Source organism: Vicugna pacos, chromosome 25 (genome assembly GCF_048564905.1).
Source record: "Vicugna pacos chromosome 25, VicPac4, whole genome shotgun sequence".
In the NCBI taxonomy this organism is placed as follows: domain Eukaryota; kingdom Metazoa; phylum Chordata; class Mammalia; order Artiodactyla; family Camelidae; genus Vicugna; species Vicugna pacos.
Window position 1 is genome coordinate 39,553,472 of NC_133011.1, and position 12,906 is coordinate 39,566,377.

A 12,906-nucleotide genomic window follows, 5' to 3' on the forward strand; every position below is an offset into this window, starting at 1 on the left:
TCTGCCACTTAATCCTCCCTTTGCTCCTCCTCCAGTGGCATCCAGCCTTTCAGAGTTGTGCCCATTCCTGCTCTCCCATCTCCCACTTACCGCTCAGCCACTGAAACCCGGCCTCCACCCTTGCTGCTCCTCCAGGGGACAGAGCAGCTCTCCAGCCTGACCCCAAGCTGCACACCCAGCACCTTGGCTGCTCCCACCCTGGTCCAAGCCTTCATCATCTCTCGCTTGAATCATGACACTAACTTCTTAACCGATCTCTCTCTGCCACTCCTGCCCACTCCTACTGTCCATCCCCAGCAGAGGGCAGAGTGAGCCTTGTAGGTGGCAGCAGTAGCTGCTGGAGCCCTGGCTGTGGCAAAGCCAAGGTCCTCTGGATGTCCTGCCAGGCTGGACTGACAGGGCCCCAGCACTGTCTGGCTGCATCCCCGATGCTCACTTGTCTGTCACAGCAGACCCTTCCAGTAGGGTCCGTAGGCCCCAGGTGGGGAGACACTCCTGCAGGGGCTCCAGGAGACAGCCCAGTAGGGGTGTCCCTGGCTGTGGCAGCTAGCACTTCCTCAAGACCCATGAAGCTGAGGAAAGTTAACTTGGCCTCTAGTCCTGGGCCATCTCTAAGCCTCAGCCCCTTAGCAGTGAAACAGGGCTAGAAATGTCACCCTTGCATCTTGTGGATCTGTGATGAAAACAAGTGAGAATTGGTCTAATAGGGGCTCGGACTAGTTTGATAGAGAGGGTGCAGCAATTAAGCAGTTAAGTCTCTTGATTTGAGGTAGACTTGTTTGAAAGGGAAAGTAGGATTTTAAGGCCAAGGAGGGATGGAGGGTGCTCATCAGACTCAGCAAATCACTTAAGCAAACTGGCAAGGCTAGATATCAGCCTCCAGGGGTCCACAGCCCTCGGGGCCCAAGTGTGGACCGCGGGGCTCGGGCCTGTGTGTCGGAAAGAAGCCAGCAGGGAATCCAGTTCAGGTACAGTCGGTCCGGGAGCAGCCTCGCGTTCTCTGCGGAGCCCAGCGCGCGGACCCGCCCCTGCGCCGCCAGCCCCGCCCCAGGCCCCGCCCCGTCACAAGGCCCCGCTGCGTCTCCCGAGCCGCAGGCGCCAGCCCAGCCGAGCTGGCCGCCGAGCGGGTGCGGGCGCGGGCGCGGGCACGGGTGTGGGCGCAGCGGCTGTCGACCGCGCGGCCGCGCAGCGGACACTGTGCGCAGGGTCCTGAGGCGCCCCGCGAGCGGTGAGTCCCCAGCCCCAGGCCAGCAGCGTGTCTCCTGGCTCAGCTGGCCGGCTGCCGCCGCCCCCGCGAGGGCCCTTCTCAGCCGAGAGGCGCCGCGGGGGGTCAGCCGGTGGGTCGGGCCCGGCGCGCGGCCCGCGGGGGCCCGGGCGGCGGCGGCGGGGGCGGGGGCCGGACGGTCAGGAGCGGGAGGGCGGGGGCGGCGCGCTGCGACGACGGCGGGTTCTGCGGCTCGAGCGCCCCTCGAACGGCAGGAGGACCCACCCGGCCCTCGGTGGGGGTTCGGCTGCCACCGCCACCAACCGCCTCGCCCCTACGTCTGCTTTGTTCCCCCGCACGCTCTCTTGTCGCTTCCATCCCCCACACACCCCCGCAACCTGCTGTTCCTGGCGTGCCCCACTGGTAGGCACCCCGGCAGCCGATCCAGGCCTGCTGCCCCCACCCTGGGAGCGAGGGACGCTCGGGCCGGCTCCTGGAGAGGGCTCAGGGCTCCAGCTGGTCACAGATGGCGTGGGGATTTCCTGGGATAGAAATAGCCGCCGGTTCTGGCCCCTTAAAGCTGCTTAAGGGGCGGGATGGAAGAGGAGGGTCTGGGCACACCCCCACACCTCCCCGACCGCGCCCCCAGCCCAGACCCGGGCGGAGCTCTGACCCAGGAGAGGTCAACAGCTGTGAGAAAGCCCCTCCGGTTGCTTGTGAGAAAGAGCTGAAGCCAAAAATCCCGAGGTTGACAAAGTCATCCCCTTGTCCATCACCTCCTCCATCTTTGGGGTCGGCCTGGAGACCCCCTTCTGAAGCCTCACGCCCAGCCACCCGGTCCCCACTCGCCTCTCCTGGCCCCTCTTCCTGGGCTCCCCATGGCCCTGTGGCGAAGGTCAAGAATCCCTCTCCTTCCATCCTGGTTCTCTGCAGCAGGTGGGGTGCCTGGCTTGTTCATGTCACCGCAGGACTAACTGTTCTCTCTCTCTCCTCTAGGGGAAGACCGCAGAATCTGAGGCCATGTCCCATGAAAAGAGTTTCTTAGTGTCTGCGGACAGCTATCCTCCCCCCAACCCTGGATATCCTGTGGGGCCCCAGCCCTCCATGCCTCCCTACCCTGGGGCTCCTTACCCACAGCCCCCATTCCAGCCTTCCCCCTATGGCCAACCAGGGTATCCCCAGGGCCCCAGCTCCTATCCCCAAGGGGGCTACCCTCAGGACCCCTATCCCCCAGGAGGCTACCCTCAGGGCCCCTACCCCCAAGGGGGCTACCCTCAGGGGCCATATCCGCAGAGCCCCTTTCCCCCCAACCCCTATGGACAACCACAGGCCTTCCCGGCACAGGACCTTGGCTGTGAGTAGTGGGGCAGGGGTAGGGCGAGGGCAGGGGCTCCCGGCTCCAGTGAGTGGCACTGACCCAGCCCATCCTGCTCCTCAGCACCTCAGCATGGGACCTACCACGAGGAGGGGCCCCCATCCTACTACGACAACCAGGACTTCCCTGCCACCAACTGGGATGACAAGAGCATCCGCCAGGCCTTCATCCGGAAGGTGGGCCGCGGGGCTGGGGAGGGCCCAGGTGGCTGCGTTGGCCAGGGCTCTGAGCCGCCTCCCTCCCCAGGTGTTCCTGGTGCTGACCCTGCAGCTGTCCGTGACTCTGTCCACCGTAGCTGTGTTCACCTTCGTCGGGAAGGTGAAGGGCTTTGTCCGGGAGAATGTCTGGACCTACTATGTCTCCTACGCCGTCTTCTTCATCTCCCTCATTGTCCTTAGCTGCTGTGGAGACTTCCGGCGAAAGCACCCCTGGAATCTCGTTGCACTGGTAACCCCAAGACCTGAGCCCTTAGCCCCTGGGGCCCAGCCTTCCCACCACACACTCTCCCTCTTTGGAGCCACAGAGGGCCTAGGGGTGGGAGTGGGGCAGCGGCTCCCCACACTCAAGGCTACATCTGCCCGCAGTCCATCCTGACCGTCAGTCTGTCCTACATGGTGGGCATGATTGCCAGCTTCTATGACACCGAGGCAGTCATCATGGCCGTAGGCATCACCACAACTGTCTGCTTCACAGTGGTCATCTTCTCCATGCAGGTGAGGGACCCCCCAAGGCAGGGCTGCCAGCCCTGGGGGCCCAGAGGCCTCCGGGGGTGTGGCACGCAGGGTCTCCTGTCTCTCCCTGTGCCCTCAGACGCGCTACGACTTTACCTCGTGCATGGGCGTGCTCCTGGTGAGCATGGTGGTGCTGATCATCTTTGCCATCCTGTGCATCTTCATCCGGAACCGCATCCTGGAGATTGTGTATGCCTCGCTCGGCGCTCTGCTCTTCACCTGCGTGAGTGACGGGGTGGGCCACCCGGGGCAGGATGCTGGGCAGGTGGGCTTGTCCTTCAGCACCCCGTGCTGTCATCCGCAGTTCCTGGCAGTGGACACCCAGCTGCTGCTGGGGAACAAGCAGCTGTCCCTGAGCCCGGAGGAGTATGTGTTCGCCGCATTGAACCTGTATACAGACATCATCAACATTTTCCTGTACATCCTCACTATCATTGGCCGCGCCAAGGAGTAGCCCGAGCCCCTGGCTCACGCGGGGCCCCACTGGGGTGGCGCCCTTGTCCTGGACCCTGTCCCTGATGTGGCCGTTCCTCGGTACCTCCCCTCTCTGATACCCGTGCACAGCCTGGGACAGAGGGAACCCCTCTCCAACCCTCCTGTGTGTATACTGCAGATGCCTCTGTTCAGACCCGCTGTGGCCAGCATGGCCCCTCCTAGCCCTCCCACCCCGCCAAAGGGTAGCGGGGCTGGGCCTCCGTGCCACCTCCTGCCCACTTACTGTTGCATGAGCCCCATCTGCCAGCCCACCCCAGGGCCTGGGGGGGGGGCAACACCAGGTCCCAGGGGAGAGGGATTGAGCCAAGAGGTGAGGGTGCACGTCTCCCCTCCTGTCCCAGCTCCCCTGCCTGGCATAGAGCATCCCTTTCCCCTCCCCACCCCAACGCTGGAGCGGTGCCCTCTGGGGGACCTGAGGGTGAGGGTCTCATCCCTGTGCTGAGCCCTGAGGGCAGAGAGGATGGGAACATTTCAGGGGAGGAGGACGCCTTCCTCTCGTTCTGCTGTCTTTAAAATTCCAATAAATGGGACCTTCAGTGCTCTCCGTTCCCTTCATCACTCCCTTGTCACTGCCACTTGCTCCATGAGGGGGCAGGGGTCTCAGCCTCACAGTGTGATGAAGACAGTAGGACCAGGTGTTGATGGGGCCGGGGGCTCGGGCTGGAGGTCGGCAACAGGAGCTAACATTTCTCCAGCTGTACTTCCACCTCCCTTCTTACAGTCTTCCCAGCCATGTTGTGAAGCGAGTGCTGGGATCCCCAGCTGTTAGCTGGAGACCCTGCGGCTCCCAGAGGTTAAGCACGGTGGCTGGGTCACATGATGTCTGCCACTCACACCTGGGAACTGCACAGCATGATGGAGGGTCCTGTGAGACCCTCATCTTCCAGCCCCGGGCCTGAGAGGCAGCGGTATACGTCACTGACCACCCCGGGGCAGGTCTGTCCTGCTACTCTGGCTCTGCAAGGTCCCCAGGGAGCCCATCAGCCGGCACCTGACACGTGGCCCAGGCCTGACGTAGACAATGGCCCTCTGCACCTCCTCACCCCAACCCCAGCAGGGAAACTTGCAGACTGGAGCCCCCGGTGAAGAGCTGGACAGAGGCTCTGAGGGCTTGGCCATTTGGGGCCTGGCCTGCTTCCAGCACCATCTTCTGGCCTAGCCAGGCCCCAGCCTTCCATGGCCCTGAGCCTCAGCTTGTTCTGCATGTCCTCCCCTGTGACTCCTGCTGCCTCAGCTCTGGAGCCCTCACCCACCCACCCCTGCTCTCAGATGTTCACTCAGCCAGCCAGCTGTAACATCCACAGCCTCCCTGCAAAGAGCCCTTCCATTGCAGTCTGAGCACCTCCCTGTCCTGAGCTCCTCTAAGCTCCTGGCCCCAGAGGACACTCCTCACTGTGGCTAGCTTGGCTTGAGAACCCCCTGGCAGGACCCCATCTCCTCCCCGTCAGCCCATCAACCCACTCCTTTAGCTGGTGCTAGCAGCCCAGCATCTGTGAAGGGACCCACAGCCTGCGTGTGAGTCAGCACCCCCCGTGCCCATGGGCACCACAGCCAAGTCCCTCCCCGGCACCTGCTGCTCCTGTGTGTTCTCCGTCAGTGGTGTCCAACCTGGGCCCAGGCCAAAAACGGATCTGTCCTCTCTCCCCTCGTTCATCCTGCCCCACCAGCTCTCCCTGCCCACCTTCCCCTGCCTCCTGAGGCCTCCTTGTGCTCACCTGTCAGCTCACCTCCACCACCCTCTCTGCCCACTGCCAGGTGCACTTCCAACCCACTAACCATACCACCTGCCTGCTTAAGGCCCCTTGGATGGTTGCTGGCGGAATGAAGTCCACATCCCTGATGGCTGCTCCAGCTGGCCTTGGGCTGGCCCCTGGCCCCTCAGCCCAAGGCCTGACCTTGCTCAGCTGGAGCCAGAGGCACGCCCCACTGCCCCAGGGGATGCGCACTGCCTTCCCGGCTGCCTGGGCCCTCCCTAGAGTCCATCTCCCCCTGTGCGGCATTTGCCTGCCAGGCCTGGCACCGCTACCCTTAGTCTCTGCTTCGTTCACATGCTGAGCACCGGGCAGGCAGTGCAGCTCCCCTCCCCTACCTCTCGAGCAGGTGCGGTTCCTCACCCAGGGTGCCCTGCTCACAAGCACTCAGGCATGGGGGCACCTGGTCAGTGTCAGCTCACAGAGCAGACCCCTGGGGCTTGCACACTGAGGAGGAAGCACGGAGCATTCGTGAGGTTAGAGTCCCAGTGGAGGCAGGAGGAGGAGCTCCGGAATAAAAGGCACGTGCAACGTGTTAGGACAGCATCTCCCCCAGGAGCTTGAGGAGAACAAATTCTAGGCTGAGTGAATCCCTGGGGGAGGTTCCCGGGGCGGACAACTGGGGTCTGGAGGTGTTGGCCAGGGCCAGGGCTGGGGTGGGGAAGCTAGGGGTGCAGAGTAGAGGCCGTGCTGCAAGGTAGAAGGCCAGGCCTTGAGGGCTTGGGCCTGTCCTGCAGGTGAAGGGGACCCTGGCAGGAGCCACAGCTTGTTTGTGTTCAGGAAGAGGAGTCCAGCAACAGAACGTCCAGGAGAAGGGGTGGGTGCAGACAGGTGAAGAAAGCAGAAGGAGCTGTCAAGAGAAGACCTCGGAGCAGCTGCAAGGGATTTCGGCCTGGAGCAGCCTATGGTCAGGGTGGGCCCAGGTGAGGTGGGCAGGAGTCCGCCTGCCGTCCGCCATGTCCGACCCAGGAAGGAGAAGGGGCAGCTTATGATCTGACTGGGCGGATGAGTGTGTGGAAGATACCCACAAAGCCCAGTGGAGCCGCAGCAGTTGTGAGGTCAGCCACGGAGATAATTCAGGTGCAGAAAGCAGCATCCCCCACCGTCCGGGAGCTGGCCCGGTGCTTTCAGCCAGTCCTACACCTCCTGGTGTGGTAGGAGCCAGCCTGGCACTCTCAGATACAGGCCCTGGTGTTCTCCTGTTCAGCAAAGACAGTTTCCCCTAAGACCGGCATCAGACAAGGCCAGTGGTCCTATCAGCTAGGCCCTGGTGTGGTAGGAGCCAGCCTAGCACTCTCAGATACAAGCCCTCATGTTTTCTTGTTGAGAACATACACAGTTTCACACAAGACCAGCATAAGGCCCCTCTGTGACTGGGATGGGTCCACAGAGAAAGACCCCTCCATGATAATGTCTGAACACAGACAAAATGTGGGCATTGTCCAAGCCATAAAGAAGACCTGCCGTGTGCGCCCTGTCCTGCCTCATCTCTTCATAATGGACAGCTTTAGCTGGTCCCTGATCCTTCCTCCTTCCAAGGAAGATATGTTAAGATACTCGTCACAGAAGGACCCCACTTCTTGACAGCATCTAATCCCCAGGAAAGCACTGCTTCATTAAACCTGCCCCAATTCCCCCGAGTCAGCCAAGTCCCACAGGACGTCCTTCCCAGCCTTTCCTGCGAACCTGGTGGCTCCGTGGCATGTGTCCCCCTTGCCACAGCTAGCGGCAAGCCCGACCTGTTTACCCGCAGGGATCCAGCGGGCTTCCACTAGAGCTTGACACAGCTCACTACACTAAGGCCAAGGAAGACCAATTTATTCTTCAATAAAAAATGCTTACGTACACGAGTACTCATTAAGCCCATTCCTGTCGTGAACATTAAAAGGCACAAAGCCTCCGTCACACTCCCTGCCCTGCAGAGCAGCACCATGGGTGGTGCCTGCTGGAAACCCAATGAGCGGCCAGGACAGGACGGCCAACCCACAGGTGCCCCTGCCACCTGCCCTCTGACTGCTAGGGCTGCCATCTTGGACCTGGAGTTCCTTCAGAGCAGGAATTGTGACCTTTGCATTTTCACACGAGCCAGCACCCAGCCCAGAAAGGGGCATGCCATCGAGGTCAAACGCAGAGTGAATGGATGAACCGTATGCGGCACGAGCTGCCCCAGGACTGGGCGCAGAGGACGCTGCGGGCTTTGGGACTTTGACTCAGCCCCAGCATCAGCAGGAGGCGCTCCCGGAGCCAGGTGGGAGGAAGAAGAGGTGTGGGAGCGCTGCAAGTGGACAGCTGTGGATGCAAAGCTCAAGAGTCTGAACTCTCTTCTGCAGGCAGTGATGAACCACTGGAATCTTCCAGCCTGGGAGTGGTTTGAGTAAAAGCAGGACAACCAGCAAGGACTACAGTGACGGGGTGGCACGGAGGGCCTGGCCTGGGGCAGAGGGCGTGTGGAAGGGAAGGCCCTGACAGCAGTCCAGGTGCCAGTGCTGTCGCTCCCAAAGCGCCCCTTCCCCATCAGGGCCCAGACACTGAATCCCGGGCAGCAGGATGGCTCAGCCCGTCCGCCACCAAAACACTCTACGTTCTTAAATGTCTTCTTGGTGTCAGGCTTGTCGGGCACTGGAGACCTTTCAGAATGCCCCAGATGCAAACAATCCACCCCCTAACCACATACACTCCAACTCCTCAGCCCCCATCTTCACCGCTACAGGCTTCTTATCCCCACATCCTCTCACCCCTCTGGACCCACTTCACAGCACTGTCCACGTCTCCTCCCTTGCCTCCTTTCAAGAAGTTTGGGCTCTTGGGCAGTAACTTTCTCCTCTGAAGCCTGCGCCCTCTCCTCTCTTTCATCCCCCTCTGGCTTTGCTCTATAACCCAGCAGCTCCCTGGTTCTGGGAGGACTTGAGCACCAGTTTCAGAACCCTCCTCTCTACCCCAACTGGTGCATTTCAGGTTCTAGCTTACCAGTGACTCCCACTTCTATGCCCTTGTCTGAAATCGAGGCCATGGTCATCTCTGAGCAGACCCAACCCATCCTCAGCACCACAGACGAAGCAATGATGGCATGTGCCTGTTTAAACTCCTTCAGAGGACTCGCGATCAAGACCAGGGACTGACCAACCTGGGATCCTGACTCCCACTGTTAACACATAAGATTGCGAGACAGAATACTTTTCAACTTGTAAACATGCATAGCTGAGCCAGAATGCAAGAGGTAAATGTGAAGGGAGTCCCGCACTGTGAGGGAAGCTGTGGGCTTTGGAGAGGGTGTGCTGAAGACACAAGAACCAGCACTCAGGACCCCCCGGGAAAGGAGCCGGGCAGAGACCCCAGGCTCTCCACCAGCGGCCAGAAGCCTCCACCCGGGAGCCCAAGCACAGAGCCTCACCCAAACCACAGCCCAGACTTGACTCACCTCCGCCCTACTCTGTCTGCCCGACCCCACCTTTCTGGAAGAAGGCAGCAGCATCCAGAACCTCTCCGGTTTTCAATACACAACTTGTCAATTAGAAAGTGCTAGGCATCTCAAAATCCAGGGCTATATAACCGAAAACCAAGAGAAAAAGTAAGATGACAGAAACAGACCTAGAAGTGACTCAAAGATTGGAGATAGCAAGAAATGACTTTAAAATAAATACGTTAATGTGTTACGGAAAACGCACGGGGAAATGGAGAAACATGGATGATTATACAGTGATTTCCCAGAGAATCCGATTGTATAAAAAGAATCAAACAGCATCTTGAATGAAAAAATGCAATTAACTGAAACTAAAAGTTCATTCCATAAGTGGCTTTAAGAGCAGATTAGACAAGTTAGAGGAAAGGATTAGTGAACTGAAAAGTCAACAGAAAATGTTCAAACTCACAAAGAAAAAGAGAGTGAATAGAGAAAAAAGTAATACAGGTGACAGGAAGGTAAAAAATACACACATATAGAGTCCCGGAATGGGAAGAGAGGAAGAATGCAGGAGGAATGTCTGAGAGATAATGCCTGAAAATTTCCCCAAATCAGTAAGACATCAACCCACAATCTAACAAAGTCAACACAAAAAGGACAGACTAAGCGCTGAAATCCTCCAATTTGTTTTATGATCCCAGTATTATGAGCTGAGCCCCCAAATTCAAATGTTGAAGTCCTAGTCCCCAGTACCTTATCATGTCACCTTATTTGGAAATTAGGTCATTGCAGATGTAATTAACTAAGATATGGTTATACTGGAGTAAGGTGGGCGCCTAATCCAATATGACCAGTGTCCTTATAAAAAGAGGACATTTGGACACAGGTGCCTTTTCTGCCCCGCACCAGCAACGGATGGTCTTGCAGAAGCGCTGTGGCCTCCTGAGCAAGAGGAACAAGCAGACCTGCAGCCCCAAAACACCTTCCCCTAGGACAGGCTGCCTCACTGCAAGATGGCCAGCAGCACAGTTGTCAGGAAGCGGAGATCCTACACTTGGACCACCGACAACAAGGATGCTGGGCCACCCTCTGCTGCATCCTGCAGCGATCTGCAAGACCAAGTACCGCCCTGCTCTGCTCAAGGCCAGCGCCATCCTGTGCGGCCAGAAGCCTGTGATGGCCAAGAGGAAGCGGACTGCCCACAGAGAAAGCACAACCCGCACCCCTAAAAATAAAGACGTCTGCCCACTTTTCTCAAAAACAACAGCAGTGATGTTACTAGGAGGCCCTAGCCAGTACAATAGGGCAAGAAAAAAAAGTCATGCTTGTTTATAGCAACGTGATCATGTACGTAGAAAATCGTAAGAAATCTACCAAAAATCTACTTGAAATAACAAATGACTTTGACGAGGTCATGGATACAAGGTCAACAGCAACAAATCATAAACTATATACAGCTACAAACATGAAAAATTGAACTGTATACACATTAAAAAAAACATAAAATGCTTAGGGATTGTGGCAGAGGCTCCTTAAAGCCACTCCCAGGTTTGACAGTTCATTAGGAGGACTCACAGATTCAGCATAAACTCCTGCTCCGGCCTCTGACTTCTTGCAGAGAAAGGATATAAAGCAAAATCAGCACAGAAAAAAGACTCGGGGCAAACCTGAAAGGAACCAGGCACAAACTTCCAAGAGTCTTCTCCCTGTGGAGTCACACAGGATGAATGTAATTCCTGGACCAATGAGTTGTGACTACACGTGTGCAATGCTGTCTATCAAGGAAGCTTCATAGAGACTCAGTGCCCAAGGGTCTAACAGGGGCTGGTCATGTAGGCACCCTCTGCCTAGCATGTACCAAAGTTCCAGACTCTCAAAAGGAACTCAGAAGCTCGGCACATTGTTTGAATCAATAGTTCAGGCACAGTGAGCCATTCTTATCAGTTCATCAGTTCTGAGAATTGTGGGAACTCTCCTGAAATCAAATTCCCAGATGACAACCAAGGGCCAAGTAGACATTTCTAAGGACGGCAAGCAGACTCCGTCCTGCTATGTTAACTCTTCTTCACAGGGTAAATTTAACAAAATACATGCAATGCATGTCCACTAAAAACTACAAAACATTTCTGAGAGAGATTTTTAAAGACTTAAATAAATGGTCAGATGTACCATGTTCATGATCAGACTCAATAGTGATGTCAATTCTTTCCAAATCGATCTGGAAATTCAACACAATCCCAATCAAAATCCTAGCAGGCTTTATTGTAGACATTGACAAAACACCTTAAAATTTATGTGGAAATGCAAAAGACTCAGAAAAGCCAGAACGATTTTGAAAAAGCAGAACAAAGTTGAAGGACTTGATTTCAAGATTTACTGTAAAGCTACAATAATCAAGACAGTGTGGAAAAAAAAAGACAGTGTGATATTGTCATAAGTGGGGACATATAGATCAGTGGAACAGAAGAGAGAATCCAGAAATAGACATACACATATTTCTTCAAACAAATGGTAATGGAGCAATTAGATATCAATATTAAAGAAAAAGATAGGGGCAGGGTATAGCTCAAGTGGTAGAGGACATGCTTAGCATGCATGAGGTCCTGGGTTCAATCCCCAGCACCTCCATTAAAAATAAACCTAATTATCTCCCCTGCCAAACAACAACAACAACAACAACAACGAACAAACAAAAACACAATAATAAATAAAATAAGTAAAAAAAAATTTTTTAAGAAAAAGAGAAGAACCTCAACTATCTCCTCACATTATACACAAAAATTAACTTGAAATGGATCATGGACATAAATGTAAAACCTAAAACTTTAAAGACTTCTAGATAAAAATTTAGGTGAGTATCTTCATAGCCCTAGAGTTGGCAGATTTCTCATATAGGACACGAAAAGCACAGAACATTTAAAAAACATTTGGTAAACTGAAAAGCATCTGCTCTTCAAAATAAAATGAAAAGACAAGCCACAATTGGAGAAAATATTTGCAAAAAATTTATTTGGCAAAGGATCTGTATCTAAACATATAGGTACTTTTACTACTTCATAACTAGAAGATACTCAACCTAATTTTTTAAAATGGGCAAAAGATTTTGGGAATCTCATAAAAGAAGATATACAAATGGCCAACAAGCACATGAAATATTTTCAAAATCATTAACCATCAAAGAGATGCAAATTAAAACCACTCTACACTCATTAGAATAGCAAAAATTAAAAGATTTGCAATAACATACTGGCAAGGATGTAGAGTAACTGGAATTCTCATTTACTGCTGGTGGAAAAGCAGAATGGTATAACCACTTTGGAAAACAATTTGTCAGTTTATAACAGGTATTTACTATATGATCTAGCAATTCCTCTTCCAGATTTTTACCCAAGGTTTATACACAGATGTTCATAGCAGCTTTGTTCACAATGGCCCCAAATGGGAAAGACAGAAATGTCCATCAACGGGGAAAGGATAAACTAAGGGTGATAGTCCTATAACAGACACTACTTAGCCATGAAAAGGAACAAACTAGCAATACACACAACCAGAAGGATGGATCTCAAAAACACCGTGCTGAACAAAAGAAACCAGACACAGAAGAGTACGTAAGGTATGATTACAACTCCAGAAAAGACTAATCTATTAGGACCAGGGATGGGAGGTGAGAATTGCCAGGAAAAGGCACAGGGAAACTTTGGGGGGGGTAACAGAAAAATTCTATACTTTGTTGTAGTGGTGCTCACGTCGTACACACATTTGTCAGAACTCATCAAATTGTTCACTTAAAATGGGTATATTTTATTGCATGAGAATTACACATCAATAAAGTTGATTTTTTTAAATGAATATGGACAAAAAATTAAGAAAACTTTCCTCTTCTGCTTCAGAATTTGACTTTGGTTAACTCCCTAGCTATGTTCCCCTGGTAACCAGGTAAAGGCAGAATG

The 12,906-nt window shown here is 54.6% G+C and overlaps 1 protein-coding gene across 1 annotated transcript; it reads left to right on the plus strand.

Moving 5' to 3' along the window:
* The first annotated feature begins 1,646 nt into the window (after nt 1-1,646).
* GRINA (glutamate ionotropic receptor NMDA type subunit associated protein 1) lies at nt 1,647-4,346 on the plus strand. The gene is made up of 7 exons (XM_006211189.4): nt 1,647-2,099; nt 2,201-2,558; nt 2,643-2,755; nt 2,826-3,026; nt 3,164-3,292; nt 3,390-3,533; nt 3,615-4,346. The coding sequence occupies exons 1-7, from the start codon at nt 1,731-1,733 to the stop codon at nt 3,762-3,764; spliced, it is 1,464 nt and encodes a 487-aa protein (XP_006211251.3). The 5' UTR covers nt 1,647-1,730; the 3' UTR covers nt 3,765-4,346.
* The last annotated feature ends 8,560 nt before the right edge of the window (nt 4,347-12,906 follow it).

What these genes read in the sequence shown, in the direction of transcription:
- GRINA (XM_006211189.4), top strand. Translation starts at nt 1,731, where the DNA reads ATGGCGTGGGGATTTCCTGGGATAGAAATAGCCGCCGGTTCTGGCCCC. An exon ending in CCCGGCACAGGACCTTGGCT is followed by an intron (nt 2,559 to 2,642) that starts GTGAGTAGTGGG and finishes CCTGCTCCTCAG; the next exon opens with CACCTCAGCATGGGACCTAC. An exon ending in CCTGGAATCTCGTTGCACTG is followed by an intron (nt 3,027 to 3,163) that starts GTAACCCCAAGA and finishes ATCTGCCCGCAG; the next exon opens with TCCATCCTGACCGTCAGTCT.